The sequence below is a fragment of the Nomascus leucogenys genome, chromosome 10 (genome assembly GCF_006542625.1).
Source record: "Nomascus leucogenys isolate Asia chromosome 10, Asia_NLE_v1, whole genome shotgun sequence".
Lineage (NCBI taxonomy): Eukaryota > Metazoa > Chordata > Mammalia > Primates > Hylobatidae > Nomascus > Nomascus leucogenys.
The window spans coordinates 54,018,430-54,035,817 of NC_044390.1; the positions used below are offsets into that span (position 1 = coordinate 54,018,430).

The 17,388-nt window shown below is 50.9% G+C and overlaps 1 protein-coding gene across 6 annotated transcripts in view; it reads right to left on the reverse strand.

Annotated features, from left to right (window-relative positions):
- The window catches only part of MYO9B (myosin IXB), a 134,667-nt gene that overhangs the window by 52,407 nt on the left and 64,872 nt on the right, over positions 1 to 17,388 (reverse strand). For all 6 annotated transcript variants that reach the window (XM_030820498.1, XM_030820503.1, XM_030820501.1 and 3 more), the window contains exons 4-8: positions 9,890 to 9,952; positions 8,555 to 8,654; positions 8,205 to 8,305; positions 5,245 to 5,374; positions 2,797 to 2,886 (exon numbers count right to left, since the gene is read on the reverse strand). In XM_030820498.1, the coding sequence (XP_030676358.1) occupies positions 2,797 to 2,886; positions 5,245 to 5,374; positions 8,205 to 8,305; positions 8,555 to 8,654; positions 9,890 to 9,952 (484 nt within the window). The remainder of the gene's footprint in view (positions 1 to 2,796; positions 2,887 to 5,244; positions 5,375 to 8,204; positions 8,306 to 8,554; positions 8,655 to 9,889; positions 9,953 to 17,388) is intronic.

Consider the following 17,388-nt stretch of genomic DNA (forward strand, 5'->3'; position numbering starts at 1 on the left):
CACTCTGTTGTCCAGGCTGAAGTGCACTAGCGCAATCTTGGCTCACTGCAAACTCCATTTCCTGGGCTCAAGCAATCTTCCTGCCTCAGCCTCCTGTGTAGCTGGAGCTATGGCACACAACACCACACCCTGGTTAATTTTTAATATATATATATTTTTGAGGTGGAGTTTTGTTCTATCGCCCAGGCTGAAGTACAGTGACACAGTCTTGGCTCACTGCAACCTCTCCCTCCTGGGTTCAAGCAATTCTCCAGCCTCAGCCTTCTGAGTAGCTGGGATTATAGGCACGCACCACCATGCCTGGCTAATTTTTGTATTTTTAATAGAAACGGGGTTTTGCCATGTTGGCCAGGCTGGTCTCGAACTCATGGCCTCAAGCGATCTGCCTGCTTTGGCCTCCCAAAGTGCTGGGATTACAGGTGTGAGCCACTGTGCCTGGCCTTTTTAATTTTATTGTGGAGACGGGGTCTCACTATGTTGCCAAGGCTGGACTCGAACTCCTGGGCTCAAGCAATCCTTCTGCCCTGGCCTCCCTAAGTGTTGGGATTACAGGCGTGAGCCACTGCAACCAGCCAAGGTGGTCTCTGTCAACACTCGACTCATCCAATACCCATCTTTCACCCTGTCCTGGAGGACCTGCCTGCACACTGAGGCGTTAATAGACCCAGCGGCCTCTGGAACGGCCGCTGAGGCCTTTCCATACGCTCCTCAGAGCAACCAAAATTGCTGCTGAGTGAGGAACCTGGGCTCAGGGAGGGGGTGGGGCATGCAATTGTGGTAGAACCAGCAAGGAGGGTCTAACTAACTTCAGGCCCCTTGTTCTTCTGGGGGCACCATGTGGCTGTCACCGTGTGCATCAAAGCTCTTTTGTGGCCGGGCATGGTGGCTCACGCCTGTAATCCCAGTACTTTGGGAGCTGAGGCGGGTGGATCCCCCGTCTCTAATAAAAATGCAAAAGAAAAAAAAAATCTGGGCACAGTGGCTCACGCCTGTAATCCCAGCATTTTGGGAGGCCAAGGCAGGTGGATCACCTGAGGTTAGGAGTTCAAGACCAGCCTGACCAACATGGTGAAACCCTGTCTCTACTAAAAATACAAAATTAGCCAGGCATGGTGGTGCGTGCCTGTAATCCCAGCTGCTCAGGAGGCTGAGGCAGGAGAATTGCTTGAACCTGGGAGGCGGAAGTTGCAGTGAGCCGAGATCGTGCCATTGCACTCCAGCCTGGGCAACAGGAGCGAAACTCTGTCTCAAAAATAAAAATAAATAAATAAATAAATAAAATGCAAAAAAATTAGCCAGGCCTAGTGGCATACACCTGTAATCCCAGCTGCTCAGGAGGCTGAGGCATGAGAATCACTTGAACCCAGGAGGCGGAGGTTGCAGTGAGCTGAGATTGTGCCACTGCACTCCAGCCTGCGCAAGAGTGAGACACTATCTCGGGCCGGGCACGGTGGCTCACGCTTGTAATCCCAGCACTTTGAGAGGCCGAGGCGGGCGGATCACGAGGTCAGGAGATCGAGACCACGGTGAAACCCCGTCTCTACTAAAAATACAAAAAAAAAAATTAGCCGGGCGTGGTGGCGGGCGCCTGTAGTCCCAGCTACTCGGAGAGGCTGAGGCAGGAGAATGGCGGGAACCCGGGAGGCGGAGCTTGCAGTGAGCCGAGATCGCGCCACTGCACTCCAGCCTGGGTGACAGAGCGAGACTCCGTCTCAAAAAAAAAAAAAAAAAAAAGAGTGAGACGCTATCTCAAAAAAAAAAAAAAAAAATGCTCTTAAGGTCTAATCTATATAGAATAAATTGGCTTTTTTCCCCACATATTCAGGTCTCAGCTCTGACAGATGTATTCAGCTGCAGACAAGATCTAGAATGTGTCCCCCTCGTTTTGCATTTCTTGGGTGTCAAGGAAATGGAGTCACACAGAATGCAGCCCCTGTCTGGTGCCTTTGGCTCTGCATGGAGCCTCTGGGGACACCAGTGCTGCTTGGGTCTTGGGTGATGTGCAGCAACTTCCTGGCAACATCACGTGGTGCCCTGGACCCATGTGGGCTCAGAATGTCCCCGGTGCCTGTTTGAAATGCCACAACAGCTTCCCATTGGGTGAGGGGCTAAAAATCTCCACTGTGACTAGGTACTTTCCTATTGTTAAACAAGCTGCAAGTGATCCTGCTCTTGAGATGTAAAAATGCAAGAGAAATACAGCATAGAGAAAACATCCAGGCTGGGGCAAAGACCAGAGGGAGGCACCTTATCAAGGTTTAGAGTCACAGGCTTGAGACTCACAGGCTGGGAGTTACATAAGGGTAGTCAGTGTCATGTTCCAGAGTCTAGGGATGGGCAAATTTTTTTCTGGAAGGGACGAGGGAGTCATTATTTTTGGCTTTGGGGCCTGATGTTCTCTGTTGCAACTGCTCTACTTAGCTGCTATGGCCCCAAAGCAGTCTTAAGTGGTATGTAAATGAATGGGTATGGCCATGTGCCAATAAAACTTTATTAGCAAAACCAGGTGGAGGGCTGGATCTGGCCAACCATTGCTAGTGAGAACCAGCATGCACACGGAACATCTAGAAACACAGAGATGAATGCATGTGGCTCAAGTTCTGGCCTGAGGGCCATGGTTTGCCTCCCAGGCTGGCTTGTGCCACACCTGAGCTTGCATGACAATCAGAGGCACTGCCTAGGTTCCATTCTAGCATTCAGGGACAGGAACAGCCCACCCATGCCGGCTCTTTCCAAAGACCATTCCCACTTAGTTTTTGGGGTCTGGCACCCTGTGAGCGCCTGGGCAGTGCTCACCTCGCTGAGGCTGTAGGGAAGGATAAGCTTGTCGTTGACGGTCACCGTTTTTCTTTTGGTCAGAACCTCCACCAAGATTTCTCGCTTCACCTGTTTGGAAGTCAAGGAGAGGGAGAAGGAAGAGGGAGATGGAGGGCTTATCAGGCATCTCCTGGTATCACTGAGGCAACACCCGGAGCCTGAGGCAGCTGGGAGATGGACCCCCAGCAGCCAGGCCTGGAAGTGGGCCCTGAAGCCCGCCCACCCACCCGTGGTGTGCTGGTTTTTTGTTTTTTTGGTTTTTTTTTATTTTTTTTTTTTGAGACAGAGTCTCACTCTATCGCCCAGGCTAGAGTGCAGTGATGCAATCCTGGCTCACTGCAACCTCTGCCTCCTGGGTTCAAGCAATTCTCCTGCCTCAACCTCCCCAGTAACTGGGATTACAGGCACCCGCCACCACACCCAGCTAATTTTTGTATTTTTAGTAGAGATGGGGTTTCTCCACGTTGGCCAGGGTGGTCTCAAACTCCTGACCTTGGGTGATCCACTTGCCTGGGCCTCCCAAAGTGCTGGAATTACAGGTGTGAGCCGCTGCACCTGGCCTGCGATGTGCTGTTTTACACTTGGCAGGTTTCAGAATTCCCACATAGCACGAGCTTGCCGGATGCCCATGCTCCGTGGCCCGGGTATGTGCATGTATAGGCCTTATGTGAGTGTGAGCCGCAGGTCCAGGTGGCCGCCTTGCCTATTGGAGCTGGTGGTTCCCATCCATTGCACAGGGCCTGGGCTTAGACCTTACCCAGACAGCCGACACACTCATCCCTCCCCCCACTGCCAAGCTCCCTTTCAGAGCTGGTGGTCTCTGCCCACTAGCAGCAAGAGTGGGGAATAAGTGGCGACTTTCTCCTTTTTTTTTTTTTTTTTTTTTAATATGGAGGCTTGCTCTGTTGCTCAGGCTGGAGTGCAGTGGTGCAATCTTGGCTCACTGCAACCTCTGCTTCCTGGGTTCAAGCGATTCTCCTGTCTCAGCCTCCCAAATAGCTGGGACTACAGGCACACGCCACCACGCTCAGTTAATTTTTGTATTTTTAGTAGAGATGGGGTTTCTCCATATTGGTCAGGCTTTGGGGCCTGATGTTCTCAAACTGGTCTTGAACTCCTGACCTCAGATGATCCACCTGCCTCAGCCTCCCAAAGTGCTGGGATTGCAGGCATGAGCCACTGCGCCCGGCCGGCAGGGGCTTTCTCTAAATATCCCAGCAGATGCTCACATATTCCCAAGAACTCAACAGAAGCTGGGGCTCCTGTACCAATAATGGAACGCAAAGCATAAATGGATTAAAAAACAAAAGACTGGGATAGGGCTCCTCGGCCTCACTGCCATTTGTACTTGGGGTTGGATAATTCTCTGCCATGGGGGGCTGTCCTGTGCGCTGCGGGGTGTTGGGCAGCATCCATGGCCTCTACCTAGCAGATGCCAGGAGCAACCCAGAGTATGGCAACCAGAAAGTTCTCCAGACTTGCCCAGTGTGTCCTGGGGGCAGAATTGCCCCTGGCTGAGGACCGGTGGAGGAGGAGGGGATGGCAGGTCCTATGAGGAAATAACTCGATCAAACTAGAATTTTTTGTTTTTAAGAGACAGGGCCTTACTCTGTCACTCACCCAGGCTGGAGTACAGTGGCATGATCACAGCTCACTGCGGCAATGACCTCCTAGGCTCAAGCAATCTTCCTGCCTTGGCCCCCTGGGTAGCTGGGATTACAGGAGCACACCACCAATACCTGGCTAATTTTTGTATTTTTTGTAGAGATTGACAGATGCTATGCTGTCCAGGCTAGTCTGGAACTCCTGGCCTCAAGTGATCCTCCTGCCTCAGTCTCCCGAGTAGCTGAGATTACAGGTATGAGCCACCGCACCCAGCTCCAACTTGTTTTTTGTTTTTTTTTTGAGACAGAGTCTCGCTCTGTCACCCAGACTGGAGTGCAGTGGCGCAATCTTGGCTCACTGCAGCCTCTGCCTCCCAGGTTCAAGTGATTCTCATGCCTCTGCCTCCCGAGTTGCTTGGACTATAGGCATGTACCACCACACCTGGCTAATTTCTTTTTGTATTTTTAGTAGAGATGAGGTTTTGCCATGTTAGCCAATCTGATCTCGAACTCCTGACCTCAGGTGATCCGCCCACCTCGGCCTCCCAAAGTGCTGGGATTACAGGTGTGAGCCACCGCACCCGGCCCCCGAGCTGTAGTTTTAAAGAGGCTTTCACTTGAGGGTGGGAGGAGGAGGTGCCCCTGTCCACAGAGCTCATCAGAAATGAGGAAGGAATGCTGTAGAGATGATAGCGGAAGACGTGAGGTCCTGGTTGATGAAACCTCAGCTGACGTAGGAAGTTCTGGGTATGGTCCCTCGTACTGAGAGATAGCCAGCGGCCCTGAGCCAGGCCTGAGGAGGGACAGAGGTGGCAATCAGTACCTTCAGAAGCTGCGACAGGGTGTCCAGCACCTCGGGTGGCCCGACCTCCAACCCTTCCTCTCGGCCTGTAGCTCTCTTCTTGTAAGTGACGTTGCCTAGGTACAGGATGGCCGAGAGGACGGCAAAAATCCTGGGAAAGAAAAGGCACTCACATTTGGGCAGTTTCTACATTCCTAAGACAGCAGATACTTCCCAGGGAACTGGGCTGAATCCATAAAGCCAGCAAATTCTGGTCGGAACGCATGAAATTTGAAAAATGTCTAAGGCCTCTGTTGAGGATTGCCTCTGTGGAATGTGACTTTGCAGACAGTTATCTTTTTCATGAGATTCGATCTGGCTCTGTCGCCTAGGTTGGAGTGCAGTGACACAATCATAGCTCACTGTAACCTCCAACTCCTGGGCTCAAGTGATTCTACTGCCTCAGCCTCCTGAGTAGCTGGTACTACAGGCCACCACATTTGGCTAATTTAAAAACATATTTTTGGCCGGGCGCGGCGGCTCACGCCTGTAATCCCAGCACTTTGGGAGGCCAAGGCGGGTGGATCACGAGGTCAGAAGATCCAGACCATCCTGGCTAACATGGTGAAACCCCGTTTCTACTAAAAATACAAAAAATTAGCCGGACGAGGTGGCGGGTGCCTGTAGTCCCAGCTACTTGGGAGGCTGAGGCAAGAGAATGGCGTGAACCCCAGGAGGCGGAGCCTGCAGTGAGCCGAGATCGCGCCACTGCACTCCAGCCTGGGTGACAGCAAGACTCCGTCTCAAAAAAATAAAAAATAAAAATAAAAAATAAATAAAAAATAAAAACATATTTTTAAAGGGATGGGGTCTTGCTATGTTGCCCAGGTTGGTCTCAAACTCCTGGCCTCAAGTGATCCTCCTGTCTTGGCCTCCTGAATAGCTGGGATTATTGGCATGAGCCACCGCATCTGGCTAGACAGCTATTTTCTTTTTTTTGGAAACAGGGTCTCACTCTGTTGCCCAGGTTGGAGTGCAGTGGCGTGATCAAGGCTCACTGCAGCCTCCACTTCCCCGGGCTCAGGTGAGCCTCTTACCTCAACCTCTCGGGTAGCTGGGACTACAGGTTTGTACCACCATGCCTGGCTAGTGAAATTGTCTCACAAAAGAAGAAAAAAGTGTATGGATCCCTCTAGCCCCCAGACCAAGAAATAGAACATTCCAAGTCCTGGATCCTGGAGCCCCCCAACACCAGAGGAACCACTGTCCTGATGTCTAATGCTGTCTGTGAACTTGATGGGATGGTACTTGTGTCTGGCCAGTCACTGGCTATGTTGTCCAGGATGGAGTCCACTGGCTATTCAGAGGTGCCATTTTTTTTTTTTTTTTTTTTTGAGACAGAGTCTTGCTGTCGCCCAGGCTGGAGTGCAGAGGCATAAGCTCGGCTCATGGCAGCCTCTGCCTTCTGTGTTTAAGTGATTCTCATGCCTCAGCCTCCTGAGTAGCTGGGATTACAGGCGTGCAGCATCATGCATGGCTAATTTTTCATATTTTTAGTAGAGACGGGGTTTCGCCATGTTGCCCAGGCTGGCCTTGAACTCCTGAGCTCAGGCAATCCACCTGCCTTGGCCTCCCAAAGTGCTGGGATTACAGGCGTGAGCCACTGCACCCAGGCCAGAGGTGCCATCTTAGCTCATTGTAGCTGTGAACTCCTGGGCTCAAGTGATCCTCCCACCTCAGCCTCTCAAGTAGCTGGGACTACAGGTGTGTGCCACCATGCCTGGATAATTTAAAAAACATTGATGGGGTTTTCCTATGTTACCCAGGTTGGTCCTGAACTCCTGGTCTCAAGCGATCTTCCTGCCTTGGCCTCCCAAGTAGCTGGGATAACAGGCATGAGCCACCATGCCTGGTTTAAAAAAATTTAAATTGCTGGGCGCAGTGGCTTGTGCTTGTAATTCCAGCATGCTGGGAGGCTTACGCAGGTGGATGGCTTGAGCCCAGGAATTCAAAATTAGCCTGGGCAACATGAGGAAACCCCATCTTTACAAAAAATTGTCCAGGTGTGGTGGCATGCACCTGTAGTCCCAGCTACTTGGGAGGCTGAGGTGGGAGGATCACCTGAACCTGGGGAGGTCGAGGCTGCAGTGAGCCATGATCTCACCACTTCACTCTAGCTTAGGTGAAAGAGCGAGACCCCACCTAAAAAAAAAAAAAAAAATTAAATTGTAGTAACATAAGCATAATATAAAATTCACTACCTTAACTTCTTTGATTTTTAGAGACAGGGTCTTACTCTGTTGCCCGGGCTGAGATGAAGTGGTACAATCCTAGCTCACTTACAGCCTTGAACTCCTGGCTTTAAGTGATCCCGCTGCCTTGGCCTTCCAAAGCACTGTGATTACATGTGTGAACAACCGCACCCAGCATACCCAGCCTTCTTTTTTTTTGAGACTGGGTCACGCTCTGTCACCCAGAATGGTGTGATTAGTTCAGTGGCGTGATCATGGCTCACTGCAGCCTCGTCCTCCCGGGCCCAAGTGATCCTCCCACCTCAGCCCCACAAGTAGCTGGGACCACAGGTGTGTACTACCATGCCTGGCTAATTTTATTTATTTTTTGTAGAGATGAGGTCTCACTATGCTGCCCAGGCTGGTCTTGAACTCCTGGGCCCATGCAATCCTCCACCTTGGCCTCCCAAAGTGCTGGGATTACAGGCGTGAGTGAGCCACGTGGAGCCTGGCCAAACCATTTTTAAGGGTACAGTTCAGCAGTGTTAAGTATGTTCACGTTACCTTTAATTGGCATCGCCTAATGACCAATGGCTTGAGCCCCTTCTCATGTGCTCGCTGCTATTGGGCCACACTCCCTATGGTGGCTCTGTTCAGGACACTGCCTGCCTGTTTTCACTGGGTTGCAGGTTAGACCGCGGAATGACTGGTAAGGGCCATGCACGCCCCCTGTAGGCTCTGGGGGACAGGCCCTGGGGCCCGCACACTTACTGCTTCTTGGTGGCGGGGAGGAAGCCCACCATCTCCATGGCCTGCTTGAGCCTCTCAAAGTCATGCTTCAGGTCCTCCCCATCTTCAATCTTCAAGTTATGCTGGAAAACAAACGCGTGGGTACTCTGGGTGTTCCTGGGCCAGCGAGGGTGGCATGCCAGAGTGATTTTGGCTGGAGCTGGGGGGGGCAGGGCCCCAGGACCAGGGGAATGAATGGGTTCTTTTAATGCTGCCTTCTGGGAGCGGGTTTGGGGGCCAGGGCAGGCTGCCTCTGACTTCCCGGCTGTACATAAACAGCTTGAGGCCGGGAACAGAGGTGGCGTTTGTGGCTCGGGCTTGAGGCTGTTTACCTGGTTGAGGTAGAAATAATCTTCAGGCTGCTTGAGCTGAAATTCTTGGCGCTCTTCCTCGCTGACCCCGAGTAACAAATAATAAAACACATGGTAGTTCCTACAGGTCAAAATTGGGAGGAAAACAGTTGTTTCTGGAGGCCAAGCAAGAGCTACTCTGCAAACCACTACTAACATGGCGTTGGAGAGCACACCTCAAATATGTACAAATTTAAAACAGTAAGTCAGTTCTTACGTCTTAAAAAAACAAAACAAATGAGCATCTTGAGCGAGTAGATTTCCGGAGGATTGGAGGTAGGTGGGTGTACATCTCACTTATTTGTCAATCAGAAATGTTTTTTTTTTTTTTTTTTTTTTGAGATAGGGTCTTGCTCTGTTGCTCAGGCTGGAGTGCAGTGGTGCAATCACAGCTCACTGCAGCCTTGACCTCCTGGGTTCAGGTGATCCTCCCAGCTCAGCCTCATGAGTAGCGGGGACTACAGGTCTGTGTCACCATGCCCAGCTAATTTTTTTTTGGTCTTTTTTGTAGAGATGGGATTTCGCCATGCTGCCCAGGCTGGTCTCAAACTCCTGGGTTCATGTGATCCTGCCGCTTATGCCTCCCAAAGTGCTGGGATTACAGGCGTAAGCCACTGCTCCAGGCTTTTTTTTTTTTTTTTTTTTTCTTAAAGAGACAAGGACTCTAGCCGGGCGTGGTGGTGCATGCCTGTAATCCCAGCTACTTGGGAGGCTGAGGCATGAGAGTCGCCTCAGGCATGAGAATCGCTTGAGTACTGGAGGCAGAGGTTGCAGTGAGCCGGGATCACACCACTGCACTCTAGCCTGGGTGACAGCAAGATTCTGACTCAAACAAACAAACAAACCAAAAAAAAAAAAAAAAAAACCCAACCAATCAAACAAAAACAAAGAGACAAGGACTTGCTCTATTGCCCAGGCTGAAGTGTGGTGTCTAGCTCACTGCAGCCTCAACCTCCTGGGCTCAGGCAATCCTCCCACCTAGGCCTCCTGAATAGTTGGGACTACAGGCACATGCCACCATGCCTGAGAAATGTTTCCAATCTAAGTATATTTTGCGCAGACATCTGAGCACGTACTGGGGATAAAACCTCCAGGGAGGCACACAAAGGTGTCTTGGGAGGTATGAGGACAAAGTATGAGGCCACAGGAGCAGGTCTGGGGAGAAGATGGATGGGCAGGCCCTGCTCCTGTGAGAGCCTCTATGGCCTCCCCCAGAGTTCTTCCGACCTCAGGACATTTGCTTTGCTTCTCTCCTCTGTAGGAGGAAACGCAGACATGGCGTGGCATTCAGAGATTCCCGGGAAAACATTCTCCTACCTCTCATCCTTCTCCTGAGACACTAGGCGAGACTTTTCAAGCAGATATTTCTCGACGACAGCTCTGTCATTAAGAGAAAAAGAGAAAGAATAAAACATTACATTTTAGTATTGTGTTAATATTGAGTTTTTTTTTTTTTTTGAGATGGAGTCTTGCTCTGTCGTTCAGGCTGGAGTGCAATGGCACAATCTTGGCTCACTGCAACCTCTGCCTCCCAGGTTCAAGCAATTCTCTTGCCTCGGCCCCCAGAGTGGTTGGAACTACAGGCATGTGCCACCACGCCTGGCTAATTTTTGTATTTTTAGTAGAGGCGGGGTTTTGCCATGTTGGCCAGGCTGATCTCGAACTCTTGACTTATGTCAAGTTATCTGCATGCCTTGGCCTCCCAAAGTGCGGGATTACAGGCACGAGCCACCGTGCCTGACCAATATTTGCTATTCACTGTCTTTTTTATTCTAGCCACCCTAGTGGGTGAGCAGTGGTATGTCCTTGTGGGCTTTTTTTTTTTTTTTTGAGATAGAGTCTCACTCTGTTGCCTAGGCTGGAGTGCAATGACGCGATTTCTACTCACTGCAACCTCCACCTCCTGAGTTTAAGCGATTCTCCTGCCTCAGCCTCCCGAGTAGCTGGGATTACAGGCATGTGCCACCATGCCTGGCTAATTTTGTATTTTTAGTAGAGATGGGGTTTCTCCATTTCAGGCTGGTCTCGAACTCCTGACCTCAGGTGATCCACCTGCCTCAGCCTCCCAATGTGCTGGAATTACAGGCATGAGCCACTGCACCCAGCATTCGTTTTGAGGCAGGATCTTGCTCTGTTGTGCAGGCTGGAGTACAGTAGCACGATAATGGCTCAATGCAGCCTTGTCCTCCTGGACTCAAGTGATCTTCCCACCTCAACCTCCCGAGTAGCTGGGACTACAGGCTAGTTTTTGTAGTTTTTGTAGAGCTGCGGTTTCGTCATGTTGTCCAGGCTGGTCGGTAACTCCTGGCCTCAAGTGATCTACGTGTCTCAGCCTCCTGAAGTGTTGGGATTACAGGCGTAAGCCATACATCTAGCCTGTCACTGTGGTTTGGATTTGCATTTCCCTGATGACCAATGATGCTGAATATCTTCTCATGTGCTTGCTGGCCATTCGTAGCTCTTCTCTGACGAAGTATCCATTGACGTCTTTTGTGGTTTTCTTATTGGGATGTTGGTCCTATTATTGAGCTGTATATGTTCTTTCTATATTCTAGATGCAAGTCCTTTGCTGGTTCTGATTTGCAGGTACCTTCTCTGGGTCTGAGGATTCCTTTCCAATTTTGTTACAGTGTCCTTGGAAGCACAGAGGTCTGTGATACCCATCAATACTTGGTTGTATCCATATGGTCTGGTGTTCTGCCGTTTACTGATCATTTTCTTTCTTTCTTTTTTTTTGAGATGGAGTTTTGCTCTCGTTGCCAAGGCTGGAGTGCAATGGCGTGATCTCGGCTCACTGCAACCTCCGCCTCCTGGGTTCAAGCAATTCTCCTGCCTCAGCCTTCCAGTAGCTGGAATTATAGGTGCCCACAACCACGCCCAGTTAATTTTTGTATTTTTAGTAGAGACAGGTTTTACCATGTTGGCAAGGCTGGTCTCGAACTCCTGACCTCAGGTGATCTACCCGCCTCAGCCTCCCAAAGTGCTGGGATTAGAGGCGTGAGCCACTGCGCCCGGCCTTACCAATCATTTTCTCTGTGCCAAGTAGTTAAAGTGTTTCCTCTCAATTAAGTTCTCAGAGGTCCCTCAGGAGGCATCTGGCATCATGTAGGACCTTGAGTCTGAGGGTGCCAGCACAGGGACTGAGGTGTCTCTGCAGCCCCAAATATCTCTCAATGCTAAAAGTAGTGGCAGTGAATGTTTTTTTGAGGACAAATACGTTCTAGGCGTCATTTGATGTATTTCTCAGGGACTCCTCTTCCATGCTGGGGCAGGCACGGTGGCTCCGGAGGAGTGGACAAGGAGCCGAGGCTTGGTGAGACTACGTGCTGCCCAAGGCCCTGTGGGAAGAGGGTGGCCTGGTGGGATCCTTTCGCACCAGCTGGGGCTGGCTGAGTCTGGTGGGGCTGGTCTATCACGGGGTCCGCCATCACCAGATGTGTGAGCTCACTGGGGCTTCCAGATCACCCTCATCTGAGCCCATCCTGTTATGCAGGAGACACAGCTGGTGCCCAAGGAGTGGCAGGGCCAGGGGACAGCACAAGGTTCCCAATTCAGGGTCTGCTGAACGCCACCTGCCTGTGTCTCCAGGACAGCAGTCTTTATCTTTTTTTTTTTTGAGACGGAGTCTCACTCTGCCGCCCAGGCTGGAGTGCAGTGGCATGATCTCGGCTCACTGCAACCTTTGCCTCCCATGTTCAAGTGATTCTCCTGCCTCAGCTTCCCAAGTAGCTGGGATTATAGGCATGAGCCACCACACCTGGCTAATTTTGTATTTTTAGTAGAGACGGGGTTTCACCATGTTGGCCAGGCTGGTCTTGAACTCCTGGCCTCAGGTGATCCACTGCATCAGTCCCCCAAAGTGCTGGGATTACAGGTGTGAGCCACTGTGCCCAGCCCAAGACAGCAGTCTTTTGTCTGCAGGCTCACATAGGGACACACATGATGCACAGGTGGCTTTTGATGGCCCAGCCTGGGTCCTCTCTTCTTTCAAATAGGAGAAAAAAAAGTTTCCTTCTATTCCTTTGCCAGGCTAGTAACCAGTTTCAGCACCTTCCTGCATTCCTGGGGCGGGAGGCTGTGTCCGTTTCTAGAAGGAAACTCATGTTTCAATCTCAGCCTGTGGCCGATTCCCTGTGCTGCATCTGCAGGTCTGGCAGAGGACGTGGCCCCATGGTGGCAGGATGGCAGGGCCAGCACACTGGGTGTCTGGCATCAAAATGTCGCTTGAGCGATGATGGCCCCTTCCCTTCCCCAATCATTTTCAAGGCCTGGGCCTAATAAAGGGGTCTTATAGGGACCCAGGGCTCCTCCGGCACTGAGTCCTTGAACACACAGGAAGCTGCAGCCTCATAAATTGGGGAACTGGGCGGGGAGGCTTGGACTGTGCCTGACCCTTGGTCTTGGTGGGAATCGCATGGAGAAGTGTCACCTGCCTGAAAGTGGGCAAAAGCAGAACCGGTCCGAGCTGGCTCCTTGTGTGATTGCTGCGGCTATTCTTGGGATAGGAAGTGCGCCTCCCTCCCTGGGGCGAGGATGGCCACAGTCCTGAGGTTGTGGGTGGAGGCAGGACTCCCTTTCCTGAATTCAAGGCCACAGATACGACTTTCCAAAGCTAGTCTGGGAGACCTGGCCACGGAGGGCCACTGGTCCTGAATATGACGGGAGCCTGGGGAAGGTTGGGGAGGCTGAACTACTTCGCTATGGGCTGGGCCAGGCCAGCCCTTCTGGTGTCTGGTCCAATGGTGGGCCCTGGAAGTTATGTCTCCTGGAACCTGGGGATGTGACTTTATCTGGAAAAAGGGAGCTGGGCACAGTGGCTCATGCCTGTAATCCCCAGAGCTTTGGGGGGCCAAGGTGGAAGGATTGCTTGAGGCCAGGAGTTCAAGACCAGCCTGGACAACATAGTGGGACCCCCTCTCTACCGAATAAAAATAAAAAATTAGCCAGGTGTGGTGCTGTACACCTGTAGTCCCAGCTACTCAGGAGGCTGAGGCAGGAGGATCACTTGACTCCAGGAGTTCAAGGCTGCAGTGAGCCATAATCATGCCATTGTACTCCAGCCTGGGCAACAAGGTAAGAACCTGTCTCAAAAGATAAAAAAGGGTCTTTGCAGAGGTCATTAAAGACCTCAAGATCATCCTCAATAATCCAGGAGGGCCCTAAATCCGATGACAAATGTCCTTATAAGAGAAGAGGGGGTCGGGTGTGGTGGCTCACGCCTGTAATCCCAGCACTTTGGGAGGCCGAGGCAGGTGGATCACTTGAGGCCAGTTTGAGAACAACCTGGCCAACACAGTGAGGCCCTGTCTTTACTAAAAATACAAAAATTAGCTGGGTCTGGTGGGGCCTATAATATGCCTATTATAGGAATAGACATATTCCTATAATCCCAGCTACTTGGGAGACTGAGGCACAAGAATTGCTTGAGCCTGGGAGGCGGAGGTTGCAGTGAGCAGAGATAGCACCACTGTACTCCAGCCTGGGCGACAGGGTGAGATTCCGTCTCCAAAAAATAAAAATAAAAAAATAAAAAGAGGAGAGACACAAGCCACCTGAAGACAGAGGCAGAGATGGGAGTAATGTGGCCATAAGCCAAGAGAGCCACCAGAAGCTGGAGGAGGTAGCCAGGATCTTCCCCTAGAGCCTCCAGAAGGAACCAGCCCTGTGGACACCTTGATATCTGACTTCTGGCCTCTGGGATGATAAGAGAATAATTCCTGTTGTTTCAGCCATACGGTTTGTCGTACACTGTTATGGCAGTCCCTCCTAGGAAATGCATACAGAGATAATGTCGGAAAGAGGGCGGTGCCTATGCGGAGGTCAAGCCTGCAGTGTCTGTCCAGAGCCAGCTGGACACCCAGACAAGACGAGGAGGCAGCTTAGCTTCTCCCCAAGGGAGGCCTGGAACTGTAGCAACAGTATCTGTGTCATCTTCCCAACAAGGTACCCTGAATGCTTCCTGTGGGTCAACATCTCTGCAACGTGGCAGATAGGATCGTGCAAAAGACGGACCCACGGGAAGAAAAATAAAACGAAAGATAAGAGGTGGGGACCTTTGTGCACTGCTGGTGGGAAGGTAAAATGGTGTGGCTTCCGTGGGAAACAGTATGGTGGCTTCTTAAAAAATTAAACGGCCAGGCACAGTGGCTCACGCCTGTAATCCTAACACTTCGGGAGGCCAAGGCGGGCAGATCACCTGAGGTCGGGAGTTCGAGACCAGCCTGACCAACATTGAAAAACCCTATCTCTACTAAAAATACAAAATTAGCCGGGTGTGGTGGCACATGCCTGTAATCCCAGCTACTCGAGAAGCGGAGGCAGGAGAATCGCTTGAACCCAGGAGGCAGAGGTTTTGGTGAGCCGAGATCGCACCATTGCACTCCAGCCTGGGCAATAAGAGCGAAATTCCATTTCAAAAAAAAAAAAAAAAAAAAAAAAATTAAACATAGTGTCAGCGCAGTGGCTCACACTTGTAATTTCTGGATCACAGGCATGCACCACCACGCCCAGCTAATTTTTTGTTTGTTTGGTTGGTTGTTGAGTTTTTCTTTTTTTTTTTTTTTTTGAGATGGACTTTTCGCTTGGCGCCCAGGCTGGAGTGCAGTGGCCTGATCTTGGCTCACTGCAACCTCCGCCTCCTGGGTTCAAGCGATTCTCCCACTTCAGCCTCCCGAGTAGCTGCGATTACAGGCACCTGCCATCATGCCCGGCTAATTTTTGTATTTTTAGTAGAGACGGGGGTTTCACCACGTTGGACAGGCTGGTCTTGAACTCCTGACTTCAGGTGATCCACCCGCCTTGGCCTCCCAAAGTGCTGGGATTACAGGTGTGAGCCACCACGCCTGGCCTTATGTTGTGTATTTTAACCCCCAAAATATGAAGTGAAAAAGGTGGGGTCTTCATGGAAAGGTCAGGGCCTGGAAGACAGGTGGGACAAGTGGCTGTTCCAGGTGTCTCTGATGAACTGGGTACACCCATGTGGGCAGGTGGTAGGAGTTGGGGGGCCACTGACTGCCTTGTGGGGGCTGAGGCCGAGGGGCCAGAGCAGCCCCTGACATTTGTCAAGGGCCACTAACCCACACCACTGCCTACTGGAGCCTGGACAGTGGGAAAAAGGAATGAAGCTAGAGGCGGAAAGTTCAGGAGAATAATATGCCTGTTTGTATCTTGAATATGAACCATCAGTTGAAATGATCATCAGTCAGGTTCAGACAGACAAAATCCTGGGACCTTTACAAATCCCACTGACACAGCAGCCCCTCACATGAGAATCTATAGTTGGGGGGGATCCCTGTGAGTATCCAGGCCTTGGACCCTCTCAGATGCCATCTAAGTACTCATCCATCCATCAATGGATCCATGGATCCACTGATCAAGCCCATCCAATTCCATCCAATTTACCCATGAATCTATGCATTCGCTAATTGACACATCCACAAAATCTACCCATTTATTCATCCACCTACCCATGAATCTACTCATCCATCTATGAATAATCCATGTATCTATCCATCCATGAATCCATCTACCCATGAATCCATCCACCCATGAATCCATCTATCTATCCATCCATCCACCCATCCACACACCCACAAATCTACCCACTTATTCATCCACCTACCTATGATTCTATCCATTCACTTGTAAATCCATCCACCCAAGAATCCATCTATCTAGCCACCTGTGAATCCACTCACCCATAAATCCATCCATCCATCCATCCATCCATCCATCCATCCATCCATCTATCCATCCATGAATCTTTTTTTTTTTTTTTTTTTTTTTTTGAGACGGAGTCTCGCTCTGTCGCCCAGGCTGGAGTGCAGTGGCGCAATCTCGGCTCACTGCAAGCTCTGCCTCCCGGGTTCACGCCATTCTCCTGCCTCAGCCTCTCCGAGTAGCTGGGACTACAGGCGCCCGCCACCACGCCCGGCTAATTTTTTTTGTATTTTTAGTAGAGGCGGGGTTTCACCGTGGTCTCGATCTACTGAACTCGTGATCTGCCCGCCTCAGCCTCTCAAAGTGCTGGGATTACAAGCGTGAGCCACCAAGCCCGGCCGTATCCATCCATGAATCTATCCATCCACCCATTCATTATATGAATCTACCCATTTATTCATTAACCTACCCATGAATCTACCCATCCACCTGTGATGGATGGATTCATGAGTGTATGGGTAGATCCACTCATGAATGCATCCATCCACCCATGAATCCACTCACCCATGAATCAATCCATTGATCCATCCATCCATCCACCCACCCACCCACCCACCCATTCATGAATCTATTCATCCATCCACTCATGAATCCATTCACCCAAGAATTCATCTATCCATCCATTCAGCCATCCATGCATGAATCCATCCATCCATCCATCCATCCATCCATCCATCCATCCATCCATCCATCCATAAATCTGTCCATCCATCTACCTGCAAATCCATTCACCCATGAATCCATCTGTCTGTCCAACCATCCATCCATCCATCCATCCATCCATCCATCCATCCATCCAACCATCCATCATCCATCCATCCATCCCCTCATGAGTCCATCCACCCACCCACCCTTCAGTATTTCCATGCACGACCACCTCACTTTGCTGCTCTGTACCTGTCATATTCTGGCTAAAGGGGCACATGTTTGGCAAAGGCCAGAGTCCGCATCCCCACTGCCTGTGACACCCCCAAGACCTACCAAATTAGAAACTTTATCAAGACAGGAAATGGGCTGGGCTGTTCTTGCCTGTTCTCGGTAAAGCCCATTACCTCTAGCCACGTCCCCCAACCCCTGCCCACATTTCCTACTTCAAC